This window comes from Notolabrus celidotus, chromosome 3, assembly GCF_009762535.1.
Source record: "Notolabrus celidotus isolate fNotCel1 chromosome 3, fNotCel1.pri, whole genome shotgun sequence".
Taxonomy (NCBI): Eukaryota; Metazoa; Chordata; class Actinopteri; order Labriformes; family Labridae; genus Notolabrus; species Notolabrus celidotus.
This window is the reverse complement of record NC_048274.1, coordinates 32,993,055-33,006,988: the sequence shown is the minus strand read 5'-3', so window position 1 is coordinate 33,006,988 and position 13,934 is coordinate 32,993,055. Positions and strand designations below refer to the sequence as shown.

Genomic DNA, 13,934 nt, shown 5'->3' with positions numbered 1-13,934 from the left:
TTAAGATATGTCAGCCAGAAACACTAAAAAAATATTGTCAAGTCTTTAATGGCCACATACATTAAGTAAAAAAGATTATGATCTAACCATTCTGTGAGCCAGTCAGAAGCTGATAATCAAGATCCCTGACTGAGGGAGAAATGTCTTTTGAAAATGTCATGTGAAAATGTTCTTTTTCTGTCTGTCTCGTGATTCATATTGTGCGTTCATAGAAACAGCTGAGAAGCTGTTCCAAACCAAGCTAATTTAATCTTAACAAAACAGCAGCTTCTGTGGCTAAAGCTTAGAGCAATACTTCTACTACAGTCCTTAGTCAGTGAAACAACGTAGTCATGTGTATTATTGTCATATTCCCCTGTGACTTGTTGTAAACTCCTGAAACAATAAGATTCCCCTTAATGGGGGATCAATAAAATAATATCTCCTTTCTTATCTTATTAGAATAGAATAGAATATCTTTAATGTCACTGTAACAGGTACAACGAAATTAGATGCAATCATATTTCAGTGCAAAATGTTCCCTTATACATCAGTATTGACATTAGCTAATGTTAGCTGATGGACATACAAAAACCAAATCAACTCGTAGCAATGAAATGCATGAGTTTATTGTATCATGAAATAGTGTGTTTCATTGCTCATACATTTTCAACTGAAAGGAGAAAATGTGTTATTTCCCCTTTCAGAAGCTACACTCTTACTCTCATACACCCTATGGGATGAAACATTCCTTTCAAGCATCACATCTAATTATTATACAGGATTACTGAGAAAAAGCAGAGCTCTGCTTAGGTTTAATTAATGCATTTCAAGGGAAGGGCAAATTGGCTTATGTGTGGTCTCTCTGCACAAAGTAATAATCAAAAAACCACGACTGAGGTGAAGTTAACCACAACTAGACGGATGTGACTGTAAATGTACTTTCACATTGTTAATTAAGAACTTTGAAAATAATCTTTTTAGCCTACTCTATCATTTTAGCTTACACTGAACTTCAGACATTTCACAGTTTTATCCTGATGGCTCTGAGCTTGATTCTTACCTTCACATTTTTGTGTGATCTCGTGGAACTTGTGCCCAGCGGGGCATTTACATTCAAAGGATCCCACTGTGTTGATACAGTTTCCTCCTTGACAGATACCAGGGATGGCCTGGCACTCATCCACATCTGTTCACATAGAGCAAACAATGTTTAAGCACACACTTCAGCACATTCACATGTGCACATTCCTTTAACGATCAAAAGAAGAGAAATTACATGTCATGGACGGTGAGAAAAACTCAGCACACTGCAAAGACAGCGGTCACACACACAAACAGACTCACATTGACACACACACATCTATACAAGCCGTTATGTTCGTGAATTAAAATCAGGTCTGTTTTAACAGTCTGGCTCTGACTTTCCTGCAATAAACAGAGTGACAGGGGAGAAGCAAATGGAAGAGGAATGTCTCCTGCAGGAGGAAGAGAAATACAAGCCAAGCTGACCAAGGAGGAGGCAGAAAAAGGAAAACACAGAAATAAAAGGTCTAGAGCCATTTTATCCGATATATTTGAAATCTGTGACTTGGCGAGTCAACTTAAATTTCTCAAATGAATTTCTACATATTAAAACATAGGTCTGGGGTTGAAAACTTCTGGGAGGCTGTGACCTAAAGCAGTCTCAGAGTACTGCATGTTCCTCTTGGTCCTGGCTCAGGTCCTCCTCCCCTGCAGAGGTTCTGATGTTGTCGGGTCTGGAGCAAGCAGGCCGAAAGTCGTCTTACCAGAAATGAGCTCTCCCACGTGGCACTGCCACTGACCCGTGTTACTGACTCTGACAGTCCTGCCACAGCAGGTATCTGTGGGCATTCCATACACATGTAGGAGGCACTGCCACCCACCCCAATTTAAACCAATTAGAACTAATCCTCTGGAGAGGGGATGATGGGTAGAGATGAGGGGATGACAGAAGGAGAGGATTCAAGGCAGACATGATGGGAGAAGGAGTTAAACAGAAAGAGGAACAGCTTGAAGTACTATACTTGAAAAAGAAGGGAGGGAGAGTGACAAAGACAAAAAGAGACAAAAACAGAAAGAGAGACAGAGACGCTGAGGAACAGACTTTACCTTGGCACGCCCCGGTGCGGTGGTTTGGTATGAACCCTCTCCGACAGGGGTGAGGCTGAGCAGGGCACATCTCACAGGGGTGACCCCACGCCCTTCCCACTGTGGCGCAGCACAAAGTCTTTGTGCACACAATGCCTGTGAGCTGGCCTTGACACATCTGGTTATTCACGGAGGCAAAGCACGGCCCAGTACGGTAATCTGAAGAGGCAAAGAAACCGCTCACTTTCTGAAAAAAAGTATTTTGTCTCTTTGTGTAAGTGCAAATGCAAAGGAAAAGATCAAGGTTTGGTAGCAAATTGAAAACAAAGGAACAAAGGAGAGAAAGATTTGACAAAAATGTTAATACTTGAGATGTCTCGACCTCAACTGTGGAAAAATGAAGCCACAGCTGAAACGGGTGAACTTGATTCTGTTAGTGAATAGCTGTTTTTGGATTTAACTAACAGAAAAGCTCAAATTGAGTGTAATTTTGCATGACAGATACAACTCATTCACAGTTTAAGTGATGAAAGTGCTGCAAAGCTGACAATAACACGCTCCATACAGAATGCATCGTCTGCTCCTGATATTTCTATCAGGAACAGACATTGTACGTGCATGTGCTTGAATGTGTGTGTGTGTGTCTGTGTGTGTGTGTGTGTGTGTGTGTGTGTGTGTGTGTGTGTGTGTGTGTGTGTGTGTGTGTGTGTGTGTGTGTGTGTGTGTGTGTGTGTGTGTGTGTGTGTGTGTGTGTGTAGACAGAAGAAGGGTCTGGGAAACCTTTTAACATTGTGTGGGCGGCTATAGAGATTAAAAAGACACAAGCTAGAATAAGCTAAGACACATACAATGAGAAATCAGTCTGGTCTAGGTATTTTATGGTCATCATTTTTTAAATGACCTATATTGTGTTCTTAAAACACATACATTGACAGATTTACCATGTGGTGTGCTCCTTATTTTTGCAGTAATACAATGAGAAGAGTAGAGAATAAGTAATCATCCTCAAGGCTGTCAAGGCTGAGTTTGACTGACAGGGCGTGTCTATGGAGTGCAGTTGGTGATTTCCAACATGATGTCAACACTGACTGTAGCAGTATAGAATCTGGGCCAAATAGCTTACACTGAAAATGAACTAAATAATTCGAAGGAAGTCCTTCCATATGGATTCTTCTCCTCAAAGAATCCACACCTCCACACCTTCTCTTCAAACTGTTAAAATCCTCATTCCCTTGATCCCACTGCTGCTTGCTTGCTTGCATGCATCTTCGTACTCTTTCCTTTCTCCAAACACCATCCCTCAGTTGATAACTCCCCACAGATTTCACATAATCACAGAATCTTATCAGCTGAAAGGACAGTAGATGGTGAAACAGATATAGGAATAGAGAGAAAGAAAAAGAGGGAGAAACTCATCCCTCCCAAAAGAATCTGGACAAGATCCAAAGACAAAAATCATTTCCACATTTCACGGCAGACAACAGACAGGGAGAGGAAAGAGAGAGACCAGTTCCAACAGCGCAGTTGTTTAAAACAAACGAGACATTGTGCGTTTCCCGTGTGGACCGGGGCCCAGCCCAGACCTGTCACGTGCACCACAGCCTCCACGGTCTCCCTGCTTCTGGCACCAGCGCTCTGTGAACAGAACTGGGTCATCTCTACTTCTCTTTCACACTCCCTCCTGCTCATACTCCACAAGAGACCCAATACTTCATGGTATTAGTCTATTTCTCCTTCAACCAGCAATGGAGAGTAACTAACTAAGGTCCATTTGAAAGGGATTTACTTTAATTTATTAGTCACTAAATTAATTTGAGAGCTAAAAGAAAATAAGGTCTATCTTCTATAGACACTTACTATCAAACTAAATTCAATGAAAACTTGAACACTTCTAGTGACGTGCTAACTTGCCTTTTTACTGCAAGCTAGCTGAGAAGTTAAGTTAGCTAACAGCAGCCTGAGGAGTGGAAACAGGTAGACTGGCTCTGTCAGTCTGTCCTTAAAAGTCCTCATGCTAATTCACAGTGGAGTGGATTTGTAACCTTTCAGGTGGAGCGTGGCAAGCTGTTTCCTCTCGTTTAGTGGTTTAAACCAAGCCAAACTAACCTAACTAGCTAAGCTAAACTTCTTCTGGCTCCAACTTCAAGTTTGATGTTCAGATATGACTTATGTAAATCGTGTGTCGAACTATTCTTGAACCTGTCGAGCATCAGTTGGCTCAGTGGTTTGAGCGCGCGCCCTACGTACTGAAGCAATTAGTCTTTCTTGAAGCAACGGTCGCTCACTCGACTCCCGGCCAAAGCCCTCAGTCTCCCCACATTCCCTATCTTTCTTCAGCTGCCCTATCTTTCATAGGCACAAATACCTCAAATACTGTAGATAAAATAATGAACAAATAACACCAGTTGGAAAAAGATCATCGAGCAGGCAATTTTAGGTGAAAATCTTCAAGATTATAACTAGGTATCTCAAGTCATCACTGCAGCTTGCTTTAAATACATGATTGCAGGACTTCTACTTGTTAATAAATATTATATCATTGTTATAGTTTGACTTTTATTAAAGACACTGAAAAATGTCTTTTCCACTGCTTACAGTGTTGTTCAGCTTCTAGACATAAAAACTAATGAGTGACCAGGTATCTTTACTTAAAGATCAGTTGCCCTACTTACAGTAACTTTTGATTATTGGAAAAGTAATTACAGAGGACAGTTTTTGATGTGGCACTGAGTTAAGATAACTGAACAAATAACTCTTTTTTATTCTCTTTTTTTGGCGTATTAAGGATTTTGTGTTATTACTGTGCTGATGTCACAAATAACTCCTCTGTCATATGAATTGCTTATTACAGCTGTTACTTGAGGAAAGAAAGCACCCTTAAAACAAAGATCTAAACATGATGTGAAGTAAATTCAAGCACAGCACTCAAACAGTCAGCTGAGGTAAACAGGGAGAGGCAGACAGCTGTTGAGTGAAAGTGGTGTCATTTCATCTGTCATCTCACTGTCTCTCTGTGAACAGCATACAGCTGGGGGATCCACCCATGTCCTGTACATCTGGAAGCAATTGCACATGTTCACACACAAATTCACTCAAACACACACACGCAGAACCTCATCCAATGTCCCAACCCCGTAAACGCAGTCTAGCCAAAGATGATCTCAAAACAGAACAAAACATAGAAAAATGTTGCCCTTGTTTTTTTCTTATCCACTGCTCTACTTTTGTAAACATGTTTTCTTATTGTTGTTGCCCTTTCAGTAAAGAAGTGTCTTGATTTGAGGAGTGTAGTTAGTGTAGACCCTTATAAGCAAGTTATTTTATGTTTGTGCAAAAGTGTAGTAAGCTTAAGAACACAATATAAATCATTTTATGCACATCAACTGCCGTAATGTGTGCTGGAGGGAAGCCTGCTGGGAAGTGGGTCAAAAGAGTTTCCTGGATTAACTCCAAATGTTTGTACACATGCAAAAAAAATCTATCCACCTTTCCCATATCCACCCTTCCTCAAACTAACCCTTGCAGATGTTGCTCACAGAATCCCTGCATACCTCAACATATGCGTAATATGTGTTCGCATGCATGTATGCATGTGTTAGTGTGCGTGTATGTCCGTGCATGTGTAATGGGGTCTTATATCTGGGTGCGGCCTTCTCTATTGGCCTGTCTGCAGATTTCTCCTTTCTCCCAGGACTAATGAGTTGAACATGCTCTGAAACACACTGACACACATATTCAGCAATCTATCTACTGAGGTTTGCATTGGGCTAGAACAGAGCCAGATAGGGGAAAGTCAGTGAGGCATTAAGAGACAAGAGAGCCCCTCAGCTGACTGACCGACTTCCCTATTGTGCTCTGGCTGCTGACTTATCGACTGAGGAACTCACGTGTAGCCTAATTTCAGACCAGACTTTCACCATTATCCCAAGTGCAATGGCGTCACACCGAAAGCTTGACTTTATTGCTCCACAGCTAAACGACTCTGCAGCAGGAGCAAAAATTTGAGGCCTAAGTGCAATCAGCAACAGTGTGCCTGGATCTCACCAATACCACATTCCAACCCAAATCACATTTGTTACCAACAAAGGACACGTTGATGTACCAGGCTGCGTTTTCACTGCAGTCAGCTGGGACTAGTTGTGGGACCACTGGTCAGCAGATCCCCAGTCATTTTGGCAGCACACAGCTCTGCAGTGGTGATAGCACAAGGGTATTTCTACATCCAAGAGAACCCCCTGAGTGCAGCTACGTCTCCCCTGGCGAGATCACATGTTTGAGGAATACCTTGTGTTTCTGCTAATGTGATAAGATCAAGCCATAATGGGGCACGGTTCTGGAAATTGCATGAAAAACAGTGTGGGGTTGTGCATGCGCACATGAATGTGTGTACACATGTACTTAATGTATTTGCATGTGTTTGTGTGAAAGCACAATGGCTTTCCCATGGGATGTGATGGATCACGGCCAAGGAAATTCCAGTGAAAGTAACTTAACCCAAAACCCCACTGTATCCCTTGGCCTACTTTCTCTACCTCTCTGGGAGTAATCAAATGCAGGATGTAGAATGGATACATTTGCAGAGCTAAAACTGTTAATACCTCTTTAGTGTTGATCAATGTGTTCATATATTTTCTGTTAAAATTAACAAAAAGTCATAAAATGTGTTAAACAATGTAATACAATTTTAAATAATGCTCATAACAAACAGCAGAGGGGAGTGGCATTAAGAGGGGAAGGACTGTCTGTAAGAGTGGATTTTAAAAAGTGGCAAAAGAAATTTGAATGACCCCAGAAAAAATAAATTGAATTGTCCATGGTATGTATTCGCAACATCCATTACTACAGGTAGCTCATGTTGGCCAGAGACACACATGACAGAAGTAGCTAACTATCAACTCATTTGAAATGTTTTGGGGTACATTCTCATCATCCTCCTAATTATATTTAAAACTTAAAGATGTCCTCCACCAAGTAAGCAATTTGCATTCTCTTTGCTGTAACTAGCAGTCTGGCATCATTGCCACCCCTATCATTTGCTCTCCTTTGTAAAACAGTCCATTATCAGCTAGATTTAACAAAATACAATGCACAAACTCACTTGCAATACCATTGCCACCCTTGAACTGCTAGAGTAAGATATGTCAGAGATGCAGAAATACAGTATAAAGCAATCAAATTGCACTACAACCGTAAGGTCAACAGTCACCCCCCAACTATAGTTTGTTATTTATAAATATAACTATAGGCCAGACCTCTGTCTCTACTTATATATAATTTTAGTTAATACAATTATTTTATCACAAAATTACTGGGAGCAAAGGGGAATAACTTTTCTTTCTGTATAGCGCCATGTGAATAAAGAAGAAGAAAAGGACACACTTTATTAAACCCTGAGGAGAAATTTCAGTTTTTCACACTTAAGCTGGTAATACACACACACGCACATACATGATCCTACAGCATGGAGATTGAGAGATGTCAGAGTGTCGGGGCTGCACACAATCCAACACCACCAGCAGTTGGGCATTTGGTGCCCTGCCCAAGAGCACCATGGCAGTGCCCAGGAAGTAAACTGGAACCTCTCCAGCAGGACCTTAACCCTCAATTTCCTCATATACTAAAAAATATCTGATTATCATACACCTGACACCGGCAGTATCAAAATATTCTTCAATAAAACACAATGAAACAAATAGATACCTTAGGTCTGTTCACCACAATGCATCATGTTAAGACAACCTAATGAAGAAGGTCTCCAGGGAGCTGTTCCCAGACACAAGCAAAAACAGACAAAAACAACATAAAGGATTCTTGTTCTACCAACGGAAAGACAACTCTACTACAGCAGGGGGAAAAAGTAGCGTTCATAAAGCAGCAGACAGTGAGTGGCCAGTTTGCATGCTTGTCACCTTACATTGTAAATCAAAATTTCCAAACAAGATGTGGTCTTTTTCTTTGCCCATACATCATTTCTTAACTAAAAATAATTACTCCAAAGATTCTGTTGCTTTCTCTAGAGACTGAACGACTAGAAGATACTTTATTCTGAAAAAGAAAGGGCTTCTGTATCACAAACGCTTTGGCCAAGTGTCCAATGGAAACCAAAGTAACAACATGTGGACTTTAGCAGATAAGGCCTGGCACTAAACCACTACACAGCCAGATAGTGTCTTATTAGCTCCGGGGTTGAAGAAAACCCTAAAGTAAACCAAGCAAACCCAAATCCAGACCCCAATAACAGGCCTCTAAAGCATGGCCTTGTTAAAAGGGACATTACTAATTAGGAGCTCTGCTTCCAATCCAAATATTAGCTTTACGGGGTTACTTCTTTGGCCTCTACAGGTCATCACTACCACTGACCCAAGCACTTATACAGAAAAACACTCACACACCTCCATACGTGCACGATTGACTCACAAACGCAGTGCAGGCGGCCCTCGGTTTGCGTGTGTTTGTATACTTTGGAGCCTTCTACTCATATGTGCCAGAGAGCAACCACAGGAGGTTGGGAGGTCTTCGGTTAACAAACAGCGATCAGTCACAGACACAGACATTACTTTCCCAGAGCGTTGTTAGAGAGCAGATGTGGAAAACAATGGTCATTTTGGAGCTTGAGCTTGACATGCAAATGTTCCACAACAAACCACATTCCTAGAGCTGTCGGCATGACTAAGCACGAGTCGTCTTCAGTCACAAAAAGCAAACCGCTATACAACATCAAGTCACGTTCACAAGAGTACACATGTGGCTTTGAAAACCACTTCACTGGTAGAGAATGTAGAGCAAAGAGACAGTGTGATGTAAGATGAGTGAGAGAAATGCTATGTAATGCAGTGTGGTGCTCATTACCTCTCTCACACTGAGCCCCAGTGAAGCCGTAGGTACACACACATCGATTTGGAGCCACACACCGTCCTCCATTCTGGCAGCCATTTTCGCAAACCGCTGCGGAGGAAAAGAGACAAAAACAAACAATGACAAACTGCAACATGAGGGCACTGCTGTGAGGAAAAATGACATGCAGAGAGTATTTCTGGTTTCATGTTTGTCATTTTGGTCATCATTTATATTGGTTATAAAAACATTCTAGTCACTAAATCCATTGCAGAGATCTGGGAACATGGGGAGATAGTTATAAAAATAAGTTGCAAAAAACAAGCAACCATCATTCAGACCAGCCGCAGACAAGCCAACAGTTTGGGCACATTATGTGAACCACTTTCTTGGAGGTAAAAGCAAATGTGAACACATCCAAAATGTTGGAAAGAAGCCTTCATTAAAAAGGCACACAGTGCACACACAACTAGAGTAGGTCTGCATGGACAAAATGAAACAGAAAGTTGGTCCTTGAAAGATGTTGAGTAAGGTATAATGTATAGTGAGGGGGTGGTTATGGGAAATACAATACTTACAGGGTAAGGCAAGACCCTACCGTGAAGTGGGTCACGTCAATCCCTCTTATTACCCAGCTACCAACTCAAGATACAACCCAGTTGACACAAAGTATCGAATAAAATGATTCATTGATTAAAGTGATCTATTCATGAGGCTAAAAAATATTCCCTCAGATTCGTAGATAAGTAGCGCTTCCATAGCAGTGGTATTGTTATTGGTCTACTTTTACTTTTCTACTTTTGGGTTGAATTAAATGTAACATTTTCATTCACGTTAGAGTCAAAGCAGAGCTGTTTATTTGGCTTTTTTGTCAGAGACAGAAAATCCCAGCAGCACCTATATACGGTTCTCTTCCCCTGAATTCTTCTTTTGGCATTTACTTCTCACCCAACCAGTCCTGTAGCACTGCCAAAGCCCATACTGTGTTGTGGTTTGTGGTTGCTTTGTGTCTGTTTTCTTCAATTAGGTTGACGTCCCTTCACTCAGCTCTCTGTGTGCTTAACGCCCCTCGCTAGTTTCTGCTCAGATTTCATCCCCTCGTCTTCTTTTCTCTGCTGGTGACTGGTCAGGCATTAACTACCAATCTTAAAGTTTCGTGCCCTTCAAATAAATTGAGAGTTATATTCAAAATATACTCCATGTTGTCTAAAAATGCTACCAGACACTAACATCTTTTCCACAGTGTCAACAGGAAGAGGTGAAATCATAAACTTTGTAAGTGTGCTGGACCTCTCTCTCCGGATTGATAATAGGACACTAGGTCCCTGGCATAGCTCTTGCTAATCTGAATTAATTACCGTTGTTATGGAGTTCCCACCAATCAGAATTCAAGTTAATAACACAGTCAGGGACTTAGTAAATGAGCAGGGTAATAGAACATTTTGACCTGTTTTTTTTTCCACCTCACATTTGATTGGCTTACAAAGTAACCTGGATATTCTGAACATCCAGCCATCTTATTGCTCATGTTTCTTGCCCTGTTGGATTTATTGTGAGTCAAGGTAAAATTACCAAAAAAAAACCCTTATAAGAGAAACAGCGAAAGACTTAATGACATCTTTGTCTTGGTCAATTTTTTGTGTCTTTGCAGTTGTTCTATGTCTCCTTGGTGTTTTTTTTGTCTCTGTAGCTCAGTTTGGTTGGTTTATAATTCATTTGGATTGTTTAGTCTGTGTAGTGATTTGTTTTCTGTCACTTTTATTGTTTGATTGACCTCCCAATAAGAAATGGTTACTGACCCTTTAAACACAGGCTATGGCCCAAAGACTTGTCTTCAGTGGGCCTGTTTAGTAACTTTTAGGTGCTTTCCCTGTCACACGTCGTATTCAGATCTTGCCATAATCAACTGTTAGTAAGTAACTTGGAAAGTCCAGAGTTATTCTAAATTAAAGGAAGAAAGGACACCAGTTTGGCCTTGTGGTTAAGGCACACACCCCACATACAGAGGCTCCTAAAGGCTACACTTAGGCACAGCAGAGTTATGAGCCAAGTGCTAACACTGGCTTAGCAACAGGACCCCTGTGATTAAAACATGATGATGATTGTCACAACTAATGTTTACTGTGCTCACCATTACAACTAGCATTGCTAATATTTGGCTATTCACACCAAACACATGGTTATAAGTAAACAAGTACTTCATTTCAGTTTTTTCAGCTTATTTTAGCTTCAAAAAATCTAAACTGATGTTAAAACATACTAATCATGTTTAAGTGGGTCACACTAGTCTTGTGGTGTTTTCGGGAAGATGCTTACGTTGACCGCAGTGGTTTCCAATGTAGCCTTTCTGACACTGGCAGTGGTCCTCAGCACACGATCCCCCGTTCATACAGCGAATATTACAGTGTTGAACTGTGGGAAGAAGATACAAACACACAATCACACAGACACCCACACAGAGCAACCCTGGAGTTACATTCAGGGTACACAAACATGCACAGCATATCAGATTTACAACATAAACAAAATGCACTCCGACCATGTTTTTTTGAAAGTCATGCTCTGATATATTTCACTAGAAATTTATGGTGTGCAAACAGATGAGCGCATTGGGTTGAAGCGCTGTGAGCTGAAAGAGAGCAACATGGAGAAGATGTTTACTGTGGATGTCTTCCAACACACACACACACACACACACACACACACACACACACACACACAAACACAACCAACTGACTCGCACTCACAAACACACTGCAACCCACAAGATTGACTGCTATTTGAAGAAACGTGATTGCAACATATATCATCTGCTTGGGGCAGTTTCAAGAGATGTTTGAGGAGATTTTTTTGGCTATGTATTTCATATTTTGTACCACTAGTTAGTTCTCATTACTTATGATGAGGAGAAGAAAACTGAAGAAAAATTGCAAACAGCACATTGTGGTCTGAACTCAAGAAATCAGAGCCAATTAGGGTCTCAGACTTTCGTCCTACAAAGGAAAAGAAATTACAAATCTGCATATTTTTGACCATCTATCATCCGTCACTGCTTGTCATTATTGTTTCTGCGTGCTGAAATGTTTTCTTAAGATTACAGCTGTATTATTAAATAGATGCAGAGACAAGGGTGTAGTTGAGGTGGTGCTTTCCAGAAAACCCTTACTTTCGACATACACTCCTCACATAAATCACACCATTAACGTGTTTATATGTTGGCCACATACCAGCTAACTCCCACCCAGTCTAAGCACACCATGTAATAAAACCCATCATGCCGGTGATAGAGAGCTTCAAAGAAGCGGACTGCTTGGTAAAAGAGGAGGAGCTGTTTAATGACCTGACTTGGATCCACAGGATGAGGCGATCTGGCCGTTTGGGCAGGTGCACATGTTGGGTCTGGAGCAAAAACCGTCTCCACATGTGCTCCGGCAGATTGCTGTAAAAAGGGAACATGACACTGGGTCAGACAACAGAAAAATGTCTGCAGTCAGGTGCAAGATGAAATAACAGCACTGCTGATGTTATGGCGCCTGGATTCGTCTTGATTGTGTGTGGGAGAAAACTTGTGTAATGTATCTGTTTCTCCTCACCCTGCCAGCTGCAGATTTTGGATTTCGGGTTCAAATTTCATTTGGTACAACTTGTCCATAATCTAAACCTCATACTAAACTTGCATCTGTAATATCTCAAAACTCAAACAGACCACGGTCCAAACATGGCAAAATCTTGCTTTTTATCCACTCATCATGGTTTGGTTATATTCTGCTTGGCAACAGCATCAAGCTATTTTCTTCTTCAAGTTTTGTTGCCATTGATGTGTACCAGTGTGTTTTTAGTTGGTTAGGGCTGTTTTTGCTCAGTTCTTCTCTTTCCCACAGACCATTTTCCCCTTCCCCAACCTCCCATCAGGTAGAGTCCAGCCCCTGACCCCTACTCCCTGAACCCCACTGCTAAACAATGTCATTAGAGCCGCGACAGGCATCCAGCCAGCCGACCGGCCAGACTGCAATCACACACAACTCTACAGCCTCTCAGGCCTTCCTGTCTACTGAGAGAGAGAGAGAGAGAGAGAGAGAGAGAGAGAGAGAGAGAGAGTTAAGTAGGAAATACAAAGAAAAGAAAAAACTGAAAAAAGAAACTACTGCCAGAATACCAGAGTAAATGGACCAAAGTTAATCGCCAATCCCAAGTGTTTGAGGCACACTATTGCCACTATTATCCCTACTCTAGTGTAAGATTATTGGGTGATCAGACTTGTGGAAATTTCTGGTTAGTGTCCGAGCAGAATGCTGTTAATAATTCATATTTATAAAAGATATTACAAAATGCTTTGCACACCTGTTTTAAAATAGTAGTGTCAGAATAAAGAACAGAATCATTGCTTTCTTTTAATATGTTGGATGCTCTGAGGTTTGCTTTTTTTACCCATATACTAATTATCTTACAGTGCTCAAAAAATTAACTCTGCCAAGGAAATTATTCTCCAGCATTGTTTGTTTGTCAGAAAGATAACTGAAAAACTTTGTCCTAATCATAATAAAACTTGGTAAAAAAGTTAAAGCTTTGACTGGAAAATCCACTGAATTTATGCAGCTGATCTGAATCCAACAAAAACAGCTATCCAAACTGACCTACTTAACCTACTAACTAAACTGTAGATTATGAATGATAGTAGGTCATAGTAGTTTTGACTTGGTCTTGGAGGCTGTTTGAGTTTCCCTCTGTTTCCGTCTAGAAAATTATGATAATACTGCATTTTATTGATTTTATATTGCTTGAGAAAGGGGATTAAAGTCCCATATACAGCAAAACCTTAGATAGAGGGACCTGGTCTAAAGGGGTCACACTGAATTTGAATCATATTACATGACATCACTTTGCATGCCAGGTTTAACTCTACTTGACTGGATGTCTCCATTAAAAAAACAGCATAGTGCTGGACTGGACAAGTAAAGTCGTGACAGTGATGAGGAGTCCAAAATCTACCGGACTTTACAAAAGTAGTG

General features: G+C 40.9%; 1 protein-coding gene across 1 annotated transcript in view; it reads right to left on the bottom strand.

The window, feature by feature from the left end:
• The window catches only part of fbn1 (fibrillin 1), a 66,689-nt gene that overhangs the window by 44,174 nt on the left and 8,581 nt on the right, over positions 1 to 13,934 (bottom strand). The window contains exons 6-10 of the mRNA XM_034679952.1: positions 12,266 to 12,364; positions 11,242 to 11,337; positions 8,941 to 9,036; positions 2,113 to 2,310; positions 1,043 to 1,168 (exon numbers count right to left, since the gene is read on the bottom strand). Of these exons, the coding sequence (XP_034535843.1) occupies positions 1,043 to 1,168; positions 2,113 to 2,310; positions 8,941 to 9,036; positions 11,242 to 11,337; positions 12,266 to 12,364 (615 nt within the window). The remainder of the gene's footprint in view (positions 1 to 1,042; positions 1,169 to 2,112; positions 2,311 to 8,940; positions 9,037 to 11,241; positions 11,338 to 12,265; positions 12,365 to 13,934) is intronic.